This window comes from Clytia hemisphaerica, unplaced genomic scaffold (assembly GCF_902728285.1).
Source record: "Clytia hemisphaerica strain Z4C2 unplaced genomic scaffold, Clytia hemisphaerica genome assembly, whole genome shotgun sequence".
NCBI lineage: Eukaryota > Metazoa > Cnidaria > Hydrozoa > Leptothecata > Clytiidae > Clytia > Clytia hemisphaerica.
Genome location: NW_027103974.1, coordinates 26,983 through 42,298, shown reverse-complemented (window position 1 = coordinate 42,298; position 15,316 = coordinate 26,983). Strand labels below are relative to the sequence as shown.

Below are 15,316 nucleotides of genomic sequence, written 5' to 3'. Positions count from 1 at the left end.
CAACAATATGGCAGAAATCAACGAAAATTCTAACAAGGAAATTCAACAAAATTATGGATATTGCACACCCAATAACTGTTTAACAAACACCATCATAGCAGATAACGACACCTTACAATGTAGGAGATGTGATAGACTAGTCCATTATGCTTGCTTGCTCTGAACTCCCGCCCAATCAGATTCAGCTTTGTCTGCAATATAAAAGCCGGCGCTTCGATTGTGGAAATTGTGTTACAATAACGTCACTCTTACTTGAGAGGATTAAAATAAGCAGACAAAAAGCTCGCAGTAACATCACAACGAAAGAAGTAGATAAAGATGAACATCATGGATTGAAATCAGGTTTCAACGAGAGTATAACCTCTCTAGAAAGGAAAGTCGAGAAGCTAATGAATAAAAAAGACGTCAACAAAGAACGAAACAACGAACGATCTAAAGAACAACTCAACAACAAAGAAACAAAGAAACAATCGTATGCAGAAGTCACCAAAGAAGATCTACAAAAACAAGAGGTGACCATAAAAAGTTTCATAAAATCAGTGAACGAAGAGGAGCGTTGGCTCAAATCAACCAAGTGCAACATCATGGTGCATGATTTAGGTGAAAACAAACACGAAAACGAAGAAGAGCAACGGGTTGGTGACAAAGACTTTATAGAAAGAATACTGAAACAACAAATGGGTTTCAATGTGACGATAATCAAGGTAGATCGCATAGGTGCTCGTAAAGATGAAATGTATACAAATGAACGATGGAGACCATTAAAAGTTATTCTCGAGAGTGAAGAAGAAAGAATTAGAATACTTGCATCAGCCCACAAACTAGATGAAGATGATTTCAGAGTGTCAGACGATTTTTCAAGGAAAGAATGCGAGATAATAAAACAATGGCATCATAAAGCAAAAGAAAAAACATCAAAAGAAAAAGACAAGAGTCATATATGGAAAGTGAGAGGTAGTCCTAGGACTAAACTCTATTTAAAGAAATTTACGACAAAAACAACATGATTGTAAGAAGAGTGGGTTAGAGGCCAAAGTGCCTAACTGTAAAACTCTATAGCAGAATTGACAAACAAATGGAATGATAAGACCTATAAATTGTAAAGATGTAAGATTGTTTCATAGAGGTCAATAGACCTGAGAAATACACTTCTATAAATAAATAAAAAATTTCATCCTCTACAACAATCAAGGCAACACGTTTTTTATAAGAACAAACTATATAAGAACATAAGGCTTCGATGGCAAAAATGTTAAGTTAAGAACATTTTAAGGGCTCTGACCATAGTGAGTTTTTGATATGAAATGCCATGCCATGTATTAAAATGTTTTCTGCCTGATGTAACGAGCAAAACTATGGCATGTTATACATTTCTGTTCGGACAACTCATTGCGGAATCTGAAAATTTAAAAATCATAATGAAAAAAATTGATGATGAAGAAAATGAAGACTTTTGTGAAGAAGAGTATTTCAACCTTTGAGGACCTTATTTTCGGCGAAGAAAAAACATTTAAATTTTTTTTTTGCCTTAGATGGTGTATCTTTAACCAAACTAAAAAGAGATTTTCGGTAAAAGCTTCTTCGTCTTGAAATCTTGAAAATAGTGCTTTTTGACAAATTTCTTATCCCAATTTTTTGTAGAAAAACAGTCGTAATTTTTGACACGTTAAGCTAGAAAATCTTTCCGAAAAATTCCAAATAGTTCAATTCTTTGCGGACAATTTAAAAAATTTGAAACATGAAGGTTAATTATTACCCATTAAAACTTAGCACTTTTCGATGAAGAGGGTAAAAATATATCATTTCAATAACGTCTTTTTAAAGTTCATAACGTCCTTTTTGTAATTAGATTCTTAATTTTACTCTTGACAGTATAAATTACCAAACAACTTATAAAGGCAGTTTTTTGTTTTTTTCTTAACAAACTTTCTGACTATGATCAGAGCCCTTAAGGCTTTGCAGACTCTAAAACAGCCAATCTTTTAGGGAAATGGACAAAAATACATAAAAAATGGCTTGAAAATGGCTTTTTAGGCTTGAAAATCATAAAGGTAAGAACATCTGAAGGCTTCAAAATTTTTAGATGTTCTAATAAAAACAAGCAACATGCTGAATGGACCTACCTAATGATTAACATCAGATGAAAATAAGAAAAAAGTGACAATAATTGTACAAAAATTCAGAATGGAAAAATAAAGCTTGTGTGTTGAATAATGTAAAATGGTAAAAAGGAATTTCCCCAAATACGAAAATCACTTAAACCATTCAGGCCCAAAAAACCTTTTAAGCTGTTTTTGGCCCAAATTTGCCCAAAATAATTTTCCTTAAAAATCTGGCTCCGTCACATTTTGGGCATTGCCATTTTGCATCATTGTGCAAAAAATCAGAAAAAAATTATGAGTCAACATTGTTAAAAGCTATTGTTAAAAGCTATATTTTCTTATTTGGTTAAAGGGAATTTCCCCCAAAATACGAAAATCCGTTTTTTAATGCGAATAAGAATTTTCCGGGGAAAACCACTTCAGCCATTCTTTACAGAATCTTGCCCTCCATCTTTGTACAAAAAATCAGAAAAAAGTAATGACAGGATTTTGCACAAAGTCCAAAAAACCCTATTTTTAGGTAGTTTTTGGCCCAAATTTGCCCAAATATATTTTTTTTCGAAAATCTGGCTCCGTCACATTTTAGGCATTGCCATTTTGCATCATTGTACAAAAAATCAGAAAAAAATAATGAGTCAACTTTGAGAAAAGCTATATTTTCTTATTTGGTTAAAGGGAATTTCCCCAGAATACGAAAATCCGTCTTTTAAGGCGAAAAAGAATTTTCCGGGAAAAACCACTTCAGCCATTCTTTAGAGAATCTTGCCCTCCATCTTTGTACAAAATCAGAAAAAAGTAATGACAGAATTTTGCACAAAGTCCAAAAAACCCTATTTTTAGGTAGTTTTTGGCCCAAATTTGCCCAAATATATTTTTTTTCGAAAATCGGGCTCCAACACATTTTAGGTATTGCTATTTTGCATCATTGTGCAAAAAATCAGAAAAAAATAATGAGTCAACATTGTTAAAAGCTATATTTTCTTAGTTGGTTAAAGGGAATTTCCCCCAAAATACGAAAATCCGTTTTTTAAGGCGAATAAGAATTTTCCGGGGAAAACCACTTCAGCCATTCTTTAGAGAATCTTGCCCTCCATCTTTGTACAAAAAATCAGAAAAAAGTAATGACAGGATTTTGCACAAAGTCCAAAAAACCCTATTTTTAGGTAGTTTTTGGCCAAAATTTGCCCAAATAAATTTTTTCTCAAAAATCGGGCTCCGTCACGTTCTGGGTATTGCCATTTTGCATCATTGTGCAAAAAATCAATTAGCCAATCCTGAGAAAAGCTGGTAACAGACGGACGGACGGACGGACATGGGTTAATTTATAGGACCTCCACCGGGGCACCCGGAGGTAGGTCCAAAAAACGTGTATTAGTCAAGAATAGAGATAAATTTGTTTATTTTAATACTCGGAGTTTCGTGCCGTTTCAGGCAGTCTTTAGTCAGATTTCCAATCAAGACTATATCGACAGTAAAAAGTTAAAAATAATATTGAGATGACGAAATAAAACGATTCATTGAATCATGACCGAAAAGATTCACATTATAAAAAACATTACAGCCCTTTACCTGGTAACTAATCTCTTGTGAAACACTTTGTAAAAATTCTTCATTGACAGGGTATAAAGCTACTGCAAACATCAAATCTTGCCATATCAATATTCTATGAAACGAAAAAGAATTAAGGTTCGTATAAATCATGTAGTGTTCTTCTCGAAGAAAAGTAATATCCAAAACGGAAAAAATAAAAATGAAATGTCTAAAAGAATACACGTTTTTCTATGAGAATAAACTATACCGGGTGTGTCAAAAAACGCCCCTATTTTTCGATTTTTGACGTACATTTTTCTATTTAGTTGGGCTGCTGGAATTTTTTTTGTGAGTATTGTACATTTTATTTCCAAACATTTCTAGAGGTTTGGCAGAGTTATCTCAAATGAATTAAAAGTTATGAACATTCTCGCAAGATCACTACTTTTTGTGTTGTTCACAGAAGCAATTAATTGACGTCAAAGAAGACATCGAACCTTTACATTCTAGCTTTCCTATCAGCTGTAAAAACAGTTTTAAAGTAAAATTGAAATTGAAGGGAGATGTAGAAGGGAACACTGCTACTATGCCAAAATCTTTTAATGTCAAACTTATCTTTTTTTTCAAATTAAAGGGGTTTTGAGAATCTTTTCGCAGTGTTATGGTAACATTTCAAGGTGTTCAAGGCAATGTAAAGCATTTCTTAGTAAAACAAAATTTCATCAATTCGTTTCATTTCCATTATTTAATCGATCATATTATATTCTGCAAACTCTGTTCTCCTTCTTTACCTTTTTGCAAAACACTTGATTTGAAAACCTAAGGATTTTCATGCACAAAAGGTAATAACATCAGTTCGTTTCTGCATCATTGACGATTTGAGAGTCTTTTTGCAGTCGTCGCAATCGACGTTAAAAAATGGCCTAACTGGAACTAGCTAGAATCTATCAATTATTGACCTTGGAACAGAAATTAACCTATGAAACAAAAAAATAATGCCATTTTGGTGTTTTAAAAGTGAAAAATTGACGTAAGTCAGCCAAATCGTCATAAAGTCATTTTAACCCTTTGAGTGCCAGGGTCCTTTTTTCTAAGTTTTTTTTAAAAAATCGCTAGTTCAAACTTTAAGGGCTTATATCTCCTGATCTAGAAGGAATTAGAAGCTCGTATATAGCTCGTTGGATAGCTTAGAGTCTCTTCTTTCTTTTGGGCGCCTTCGGCGCCGCCCGATTTTAGGAAGGCGTGGTGGTGTGGGCGGGGCCAAGGGGGGGGGGGTAGGTTAGGGAATTAAAGCAGTCAGGCCCGCTGCGCGGACCTGACTGAACTGATGAAAAGGTGCCCAGTGGTAAAATTTCAAATCAATTCACTAGAAGACAGAATAAAGTAAAACAGGGCCAAATTTGGAGGTTCTTGGATCACTCGTTGACCAAAAATAGTCAAAAAACGGTCCAGAATCTCAAAAAGTGAATTTTTGTCAATTTTTTGCATTTTTTTGACTTTTTTGCTTAAAATTTCGCTGGAAAGACTCACTTTTGAATTTTTTTTTGCTTGACCATAAAGGACAATCTAATTCCTACGAGTTCGACCAAAAAACGATTTCTAACTCAAACTGGGCATTACAGGAGGGCTTCGCCCTCCTATATAGCCCATGTCGTATATATACGACATCGGCACTTAAAGGGTTAAACAAAGTGAAAAAAAAATTTGAAAATGTGATTTTTTTGGTGTTTTTCAGCATTTTTGAGTGAGTTTAGGCCAAAAATTGAGAAAATCTAAAAAAAAAAATAATTTTTGCAATTTTTCTTTAACCCTTTGAGTGCCAGGGTCCTTTTTCTAAGTTTTTTTAAAAAATCGCTAGTTTCAAACTTTAAGGGCTTATATCTCCTGATCTAGAAGGAATTAGAAGCTCGTATATAGCTCGTTGGATAGCTTAGAGTCTCTTCTTTCTTTTGGGCGCCTTCGGCGCCGCCCGATTTAGGAAGGGCGTGGTGGGCGGCGGCCAGGGGGGGGGGGGTAGGTTAGGGAATTAAAGCAGTCAGGCCCCTGCGCGGACCTGACTGAACTGATGAAAAGGTGCCCAGTGGTAAAATTTCAAATCAATTCACTAGAAGACAGAATAAAGTAAAACAGGGCCAAATTTGGAGGTTCTTGGATCACTCGTTGACCAAAAATAGTCAAAAAACGGTCAGAATCTCAAAAAAGTGAATTTTTGTCAATTTTTTGCATTTTTTTGACTTTTTTGCTTAAAATTTCGCTGGAAAGACTCACTTTTTGAATTTTTTTTTGCTTGACCATAAAGGACAATCTAATTCCTACGAGTTCGACCAAAAATAACGATTTCTAACTCAAACTGGGCATTACAGGAGGGCTTCGCCCTCCTATATAGCCCATGTCGTATATATACGACATCGGCACTTAAAGGGTTAAACAAAGTGAAAAAAAAATTTTGAAAATGTGATTTTTTGGTGTTTTTCAGCATTTTTGAGTGAGTTTAGGCCAAAAATTGAGAAATCTAAAAAAAAAATAATTTTTGCAATTTTTCTTTAACCCTTTGAGTGCCAGGGTCCTTTTTCTAAGTTTTTTTTAAAAAATCGCTAGTTCAAACTTTAAGGGCTTATATCTCCTGATCTAGAAGGAATTAGAAGCTCGTATATATAGCTCGTTGGATAGCTTAGAGTCTCTTCTTTCTTTTGGGCGCCTTCGGCGCCGCCCGATTTAGGAAGGGCGTGGTGGGCGGCGGCCAAGGGGGGGGGGGTAGGTTAGGGAATTAAAGCAGTCAGGCCCGCTGCGCGGACCTGACTGAACTGATGAAAAGGTGCCCAGTGGTAAAATTTCAAATCAATTCACTAGAAGACAGAATAAAGTAAAACAGGGCCAAATTTGGAGGTTCTTGGATCACTCGTTGACCAAAAATAGTCAAAAAACGGTCAGAATCTCAAAAAAGTGAATTTTTGTCAATTTTTTGCATTTTTTTGACTTTTTTGCTTAAAATTTCGCTGGAAAGACTCACTTTTGAATTTTTTTTTGCTTGACCATAAAGGACAATCTAATTCCTACGAGTTCGACCAAAAATAACGATTTCTAACTCAAACTGGGCATTACAGGAGGGCTTCGCCCTCCTATATAGCCCATGTCGTATATATACGACATCGGCACTTAAAGGGTTAAATGAACATACAAATGTATAATTTTCACCAAGGGTAAAAAATAGTCGAACGTGCGCAACGCACTGGGCTCAACTTCAGTGCCTTCAAACTAATCATAGGCCCAATTGTAGAACCCCAGATATTCACCCAAGGAACAAGTGTGCAAAATTTCAGCCAAATCGAACAATTTTTGAAGTCTCCAGGCTGCCCCAAAGTTTTAGCCTCGTTTTGGCGAAAACTCGTCCCCATGCCCCAAAAATCAAAATTTTTGAAAAATGAAAAAAAGACCCCCAGATATTCACCCAAGGAACAAGTGTGCCAAATTTCAGCCAAATCCGACCATTTTTGAAGTCTCCAGGCTGCCCCAAAGTTTTAGCCTCGTTTTGACAAAAACTAGTCCCCAGGCCCCAAAAATCAAAATCTTTAAAAAATGAAAAAAACACCCCCAGATATTCACCCAAGGAACAAGTGTGCCAAATTTCAGCCAAATCCAACCATTTTTGAAGTCTCCAGGCTGCCCCAAAGTTTTAGCCTCGTTTTGACAAAAACTAGTCCCAAGGCCCCAAAAATCAAAATTTTTAAAAAAAGAAAAAAGCACCCCCAGATATTTACCCAAGGAACAAATGTGCCAAATTTCAGCCAAATCCAAGCATTTTTGAAGTCTCCAGGCTGCCCTAAAGTTTTTGTGACAGACAGACAGACACACAGACAGACAGACATTGTCAGATTATAGCTCAACTGAAGTTGAGAATTAAATTTCAAATCTTCCCTGAAAATTTTATTTGTCTTTGTTTGATAGAAATTTGTACGTCAAAAATCAAAAAATAGGCGCGTTTTTTTGACACACCCGGTACAAGAACATAAGACTTCAATGACCAAAATATTTAGAACAAGTTCAAGAACATAACATGGTGAAAATAAGAACATAAGAACATTTCTAGGCTTAAAACTCAAAAGGTTAAGAAGGCTTCCAAGAAAGGAATTTCAAACTGTATATAGCAAAAAATGTTTTACGCCGTAAAGACTTTATTTATTTCAAGGCTATCTTTCAGTAAGTGACAAAATATAAAGCAATGATAATAAAACCTATTAAATTTTAAGAAAAAATAAGCCAATCAACCCTCAGCAGGACGGTCAGTTTTCGAGGAAACTGGTAATGAAAATATATGAAAATTCTTTTCGACGACTGTATGAAAAACACACGCGTAGGAGCGCTCTTGCGAAAGATGTAATATACCCTTAGATTGAATTGATAAAGTAAAAATGTTTCACACTCCACCACAGTGTCTCAGGGAAATGTCTCTCTAGCCTAAAATGGCGCGCTCGGAGAAAAAATTTCCTTGTAAATCCATGAACAGTCCCCTCTAAATCATATTAAGGGTTAATAGGTGTATACAGCAGACTCCTAGTTATTTGTTTGAGCCACCAATTTTTGAAAATTTCACTTAATTCAAGTAGTTCCACGTCTCCAAAATCCCAGTTAATACTTATATGGAGATGAAATCCCAGTAAATACTTATATGGAGATGAAATCCCTGTAAATACTTAAGATGAATCCCAGTTATACTTATATGGAGATGAAATCCCAGTAATACTTATATGAGATGATCCCAGTAAATACTTATAGGAGATGAAATCCCAGTAAATACTTATATGAGATGAAATCCCAGTAAATACTTATGGGATGAATGAAATCCCAGTAAATACTTATATGGAGATGAAATCCCAGTAAATACTTATATGGAGATGAAATCCCAGTAAATACTTATATGGAGATGAAATCCCAGTAAATACTTATATGGAGATGAAATCCCAGAAATACTTATCTGGAGATGAAATCCAGTAAATACTTATATGGAGATACCAGAAATCCCCAGAAATTAATACTTATATGGAGATGAAATCCCAGTTAATACTTATATGGAGATGAAATCCCAGTAAATACTTATATGGAGATGAAATCCCAGTTAATACTTATATGGAGATGAAATCCCAGTTAATACTTATCTGGAGATGAAATCCCAGTAAATACTTATATGGAGATGAAATCCCAGTAAATACTTATATGGAGATGAAATCCCAGTTAATACTTATATGGAGATGAAATCCCAGTTAATACTTATATGGAGATGAAATCCCAGTAAATACTTATATGGAGATGAAATCCCAGTAAATACTTATATGGAGATGAAATCCCAGTTAATACTTATATGGAGAAAATCCCAGTTAATACTTATATGAGAGAAATGAAATCCCAGATACTATATGGAGATGAAAATCCAGTAATATATGGAGATGAAATCCCAGTTAATACTTATATATGAGATGAATCCCAGTTAATACTTTATATGGAGATGAAATCCCGTTAATACTTATTCTATGGAGATGAATCCCAGTAATACTTTATGGAGATGAAATCCCAGTAATACTATATATGGAGATGAAATCCCAGTAAATACTTATATGGAGATGAAATCCCAGTTAATACTTATATGGAGATGAAATCCCAGTTAATACTTATATGGAGATGAAATCCCAGTTAATACTTATCTGGAGATGAAATCCCAGTAAATACTTATATGGAGATGAAATCCCAGTTAATACTTATCTGGAGATGAAATCCCTGTAAATACTTATCTGGAGATGATCGACAGAAAAAAGGAAGAATATCAATTTTGTACATTTGAAGTATGTTGTGTTTTTGATCCAAGTTACTTCGTCAATTTTTGTCAGACAATCATTTTGAAGGATAGGATTTCTTTTAAAACAGTTTCTGCACTACAACTAACCACAATATCTGTGGCTGTGAAAAGGTTTTATTAATGACTGGTCGAAATATTAAGAACTTAAGTAGAAAACTAGAAATCCAAACAGAAAATAGACAACGAAAAATGTAAAGTCAAGTTCTCAAGTTCTTGTAAAAACGACAGTAAAAATAATTTTGCTTCTACTAGCACAACACACAAAAACGCTCTCTTACTCTCTCTGTGTCGAACTAGTTTACAAACAAAATAGTTACAAAATATAAACCCAATCTAATTTCCCATGAGGGGCAATTATCTAGACGCAAGGGAATGTGACGCAATGCAAAACAAAGAAGCCTCGTGAGACGCAATGAAATGAAAAGACACTAAACAAAAGAATTTATATACACCCGGGATTACAAATTAAACATAATTAAAACTAAATCATTAAGTTCATTAAAGATGGCTTTTCTGCCATCAACAATATCTTAATTCATTTTGCTAAATATCAACCTCAAATGATGTGTTTAGTGAGAGCATTCAGCTTCGAAAACCAGCAGTCTACTGTAAGTAACTAGTGTTAGTAGTTTGAAATGAAGTCGATTTGAGCATAGTATAACACGAAGTACAATTCATTCGAAAAGTCTCTCTATTTTTTTTTTTTTTTTTTATTATTTTTTTTTTAACATTATTATTTCCTTGATCTCCAAAAAATATTGGTTCTTCTTACAAGAAAAGTGTTATATAATGTATATGCTGTGTGTATAAAATATATAAACAACTAAACTAACAACTCGAACAGATACGGGAAGAAGGACTCATCGGAAGGAATAAAGAAAACTAAGTGAAGCTCGGAATAAGAATACTGAGATATGACGTTTGAAAGTTTGTTCGATTAGTAACAATTAAACTGGATAACGGCTTGTTCGCAAGATAGTCGTCCTAGATAAATTATGGCAGACCGCAGACAGTAAGAAATAAATAAACTATTCTTAGATAAATAATATCTCGTAAATATATTATGATTTTATATAGGCCGAGGACTAGGCATAGAAACAAGATTGTGAGAAGTGTGAAAAAAAAAAAAAAAAAAAAAAAACTATTGTAGTTAATTCGATGAGGCGTTTGAGTTGAGGAATATTAAAAAAAAAATAATAGATAAATAAACAAAAAAAAACTGAGGATATGTACGAAAATGCAAGAGGAGTATGCTGGCTCAGCCTTATTGCTAAAGATATATATAGATATAGATATATTAAGCATAAATGTAAATAAATGTTAAACTAAGTTAAAGCTCAATGTGTCAAAACCTAAGGTAAGCTTCAATGAAAGGAAATGATGAAGTTAGGTTAGGATCTTGAAGTAGTAAAACATTAGAATTCGCAACACTGTCAAGAATATGGTTATTGAGATACTTAGGTAACTTCGAATAGGTGATTATTCAAAAATTTCAAAGATCAAATTGAATTCAATGATTTAGCTAATGCCCTATCAAAATAAAATTTCCAAGCTAGATTTGCAAAGCTATCTTTTGATTCGATATGCTTTATGTTAATAGGTAAATCATTAAAACATGTAGCACCCTCGTGCTCAAAGGTACCAGCCACACGATTTCTGTTTTCAACATCATGCAGAATAACGTTTTCAGAACGCAGCTCTCTGTCAGGGTTGGTTACTTTGGATAGGCGTAGGTAAGATGGCCAATCGGGGTTATGGAGTGCGCTGTGTACGGTTTTTGCCATGGTGAAGTCGATCATTTCGGTGACGGGTAGCCATTTCAGCTCGATAACATCTTTGATGGAGGCGTGACGCTTCAGCACAAAACCAGCCGCGGCGTTCTGAACTTTCTGCAAACGTTTTAGTTGGTATTTTGCAGCATCTGAAAGTAGCACAGATCCATACATTAATTTGCTGAGGACCAAAGACTCCACTAGCATTTTACGTTGGTGCCAGGTTGTGATGTTTTGAAACTGTTTCAAGTTACGAAGTTTAGCAAAACAGCACTTTAGCGTCTGATTAACATGCTCAGTCCAATCAAGATGCTCGTTGAATTTGACGCCGAGAATCTTGAAGTTCTGGACTTTTTCGATGTCTTGGCCGGCACTTTTTATCTCGGTGACCAAGTCAGCAAGCGAGTGGCGTTGTGCTAGCTGTCTGGTTGAAAATACAGCCATTTTTGTTTTCTTAGCATTCAAACAGAGATTATTTCGGTCCGACCACTGGTTAATGTTATCGATCTCTATCTGTACGGATTCGATGGTATTCTGTATATCTTTGATTTTTGCGTGACGTAGTAGTGTTGTATCGTCAGCGTAGAGAAGATAGGTACTCTGACCATTAGTATTTATTGTGGTAATGTATAAGTTAAACAGAATAGGGCCGAGTATACTGCCCTGTGGAACACCAAACTGAACGTTTAACTTGTTAGACGATTTGTCGTCGATCTGAGCGTACTGTTTACGGTTGGACAGATAATCACCGATAAGAAACAAGACTTGTCGGGAGAAGCCAAGATTGTTGAGATGCTCCAGTAGAGTATGATAATCAACTGTATCAAAAGCTTTCGAGAAATCGGCAAAAATCGATAAGGTCACTTCACTTCTACTCATAGCAGCTTTAATATCATCTTTCAGTTTAAGTAGAACAGTTGTGGTTGAATGAGATTTTCGGAAACCGGATTGACTGTCGAGGTAAATAGATTTCGTTTCAATGTGGTCTGTAAGTTGTTGAAGAATAACTCTTTCGAAAACCTTGGATAGGATTGGTAGGATGCTGATGGGTCTGTAGTCGACTAGTGATTGGGGATCGTTGATTTTGGGTACAGGGCAGATTCGGCTAATTTTCCAGTCGTCTGGAAAAGTTGACGTTGTTATACAGCTGTTGATGATGTGAGTCAGGGGTGATGCGAGGTATTCTGACACTGGTTTGACGAACTTTGATGGGATATTGTCTGGGCCGGTTGAGCAGTCCGATCTCAGTTTTTGGATGGCTTTAAGTACTTCGTCATAAGTCGCATGGCGAAGATGGAAGTTATCTGGATGATCAGGTAACTCGCGAATAAAGGATTTTGAGAGCTCTCCAGCATTCTTCCCCGTCATGCGAACAGCAGTTGAATTGAAGAATTTGTTGATTTCGTCTGGATCGATACTCATACGTTTCAAGCGAGGGTGAAGAATTTTGTTGATGACAGTCCATGATTCTGAGGAAGTTTTATTTGCGAGAAGGTTTTTTAGAAACTTTTTCTTTGCATCTCGGATATTTGATTTGAGATCGTTTCTTGTCTTTCGGAGCTGCTCCAGCTGTACGGCGTTTCGATCGTTTTTCAGACTCACTCGAAGTTCTTCTTTCTGACGCTGCAGGTTTCGTACATCTAGATCTTTCATCCAAGGAGATGACGGGCGTGTCAATTTAACTTTTCGTATAGGTGCATGGCGGTCAATACACTCAGTGATTAGTTTATTTCACATTTTTTTCACATGAAGTGTCTCGTTACCAGCCTCCTTGCATTTGAGCGATTAAACAATAAAATCTATGCGGACGTGGAATATCTATCTATCATGATGACATTTCCGTGTAAATGTTTTACCCCATCCATTTCATTCATTTACATTACAAAGTTTCGAATGTCTATCAAGTTGACTCTTGCGTATAAAATTTTTAACACATAAGGTCACATTTGAAGGACTTAACCTTACTGTGAACGAAAAGATGTCGCTCAAGATGAACTTTGCGTGTGAATGTCTTCCCGCATTTGTTACATTTGTGAAGCCTTCCTTCGTGAATATGAAGATGTCTTGTATAGTCACCCTTTCGCTTGAACCCTTTGTCGCATTCCTTACATCTAAAATTGACAACATCGATGTGTGCAATGCCGTGTTGATTGAGTTGGCTTTTCCTTGCGAATGCTTTCCCACATATCTCGCATTTAAAACGCTTTACATCATGTGACAGAAGATGCTCATTGCGGTCACCTTTTCGTTTAAACTGTTTCCCACAAACCTTGCACTCGAAAAGTTTGACTTCACTTTGTTTCGTAAAGTTCATACCTTCATCACCTGTAAAGTTCACTATTTTGTCTTGGTGCACTTTCTTCTTGTGACTTTGCATGCGACACTTACTTGTAAAGGATTTCGCACAAACATCGCACTTGTAGGGTTTGACCTGATCATGACTTAACAAATGTTTCATCATGGTACATTTCAGGGTAAAGCTTTCACCACATTTTACACAGATAAAGTTTCTTAGTTGACACAAATGTTCATTGAAATCATCTCTCGTGGTAAAAGATTTTCCACAATCCTTACACTTAGAACCCTCTGACGCTTCTCCTTCACAATCATCTCTAGCGGTAAAAGATTTTCCACAATCCCTACACTTAGAACCTTCTGACGCCTCTCCTTCACAATGAATTGAAATATTCGTACTAGTGCCGATTACAGTATATTTCTCTCCAGTATCGTCAAGTTTAGTCTCAGACACTTCAGTACTATTTATAATATCTTCATCGTCTCCTTCAATTTTGATTTCAAAATAATCAGCCCGTTCTTGCTTAAGTGGAAAATCATCGTCTATTTTCTTCTGCAATTCAATATTAAAATCCTTCTTGAAACAATCGTCGGAGGTATAGGCCTCAGAGAATTGGTCATCAATTTCCTTTATACTCTCATCCATACAGATATTAAATTCGTATGATTTCTGGAACATCATCTCTGGAACATCGTCCTCTACAATATCAACATCGCTATCTACTTCTTTCTTTACAAAGTCTAAATCAAATTCGCCCACTGTTTCTTCATTAAGTTCCCTTTTGAAAATTATATTGGATGACATTTTTTCAATGGTTCCGAGTCAAATTATCCACTATCGCAATATTGTTTGGAGCATTACTTAAGTTCGTGGTCCACTTATCTTTTTTGGTCGCCTAACAACGCGCACAGCTTGAGTTTGATCGCTGAGCACTTTTATACTTCTATTGAAAATTAGAAAAAAGTTGCGCGTAAGAGAAAATCAAAACAAAAGCAATTGTACATGATAAAAATAAACACACAATCAGTATGTTTACCTTCTCGCTGATTGGCTTCTTCAAAAAGAACAATAGAAGAGACGCACAGCTTTGCGCACAAAGTTGAAATTTTTCAACTTTCAAAAAAGCTCACGCCGTTCATTGCGACAAGCCTTCAAGGCTTAATTTATTTAATTTATGCAATAATCGAGCCGTGCGCATTGTTCGGTGACCAAAAAAAGCTAAGTGGACCAGGCCTGACAGTTATTTACAAAATACTTTTACATGGAATATTTTAATTTACAAAATATTTGGCCTACAGAATTCACTTTCTCTTTAAAAAGCAGTTTGTTGTGCACAAAAAAATTACAGTGTGCATGTTTGGTGCAAAAAATTCAATAAAAGATTCAAAGCGGGATTTTTCAAAAATCAAGACTTGAAAGCTGCAGAGATGGTAATTTTAGCATCTTTATAAACCTTCAATTCAGGGGCTTTTTTTTTCGAATGGATAAATGCCAATGCGTTAATTGAGAGAGGGGACACAGGAGGTCTGGTCCCTAACCAATTTGAAAAATGAATTTAAACCATACCCTTGTTCATCTGCTAATTGATAAAATTTGTCTTTCTCGTAAATACCACCACCCCATACACGCAAAGCATTAATATTGGCCATTTTTGCAGACGTCATCAACTCTTCAAGCCTGTAATCAGTCACATCTTCTTGGAAAGAATCTACGAAATAAATTCAGTTTCAAAATCTATATTTGCTTTTAGTAAAAAAATTCATGGAAA

The 15,316-nt window shown here is 35.4% G+C and overlaps 2 protein-coding genes across 2 annotated transcripts in view; both read right to left on the bottom strand.

Annotated features, from left to right (window-relative positions):
• Positions 1-15,316, bottom strand: part of LOC136810599 (beta-mannosidase-like) — a 41,701-nt gene that overhangs the window by 22,789 nt on the left and 3,596 nt on the right. Inside the window, exons 7-8 of the mRNA XM_067067157.1 lie at positions 15,115-15,256; positions 3,672-3,765 (exon numbers count right to left, since the gene is read on the bottom strand). Coding sequence (XP_066923258.1) covers positions 3,672-3,765; positions 15,115-15,256 — 236 coding nt within the window. The remainder of the gene's footprint in view (positions 1-3,671; positions 3,766-15,114; positions 15,257-15,316) is intronic.
• Positions 12,630-14,568, bottom strand: LOC136810598 (zinc finger protein 234-like). Its single transcript, XM_067067156.1, has one exon. The coding sequence runs from the start codon at positions 14,350-14,352 to the stop codon at positions 13,180-13,182; it is 1,173 nt and encodes a 390-aa protein (XP_066923257.1). The 5' UTR covers positions 14,353-14,568; the 3' UTR covers positions 12,630-13,179.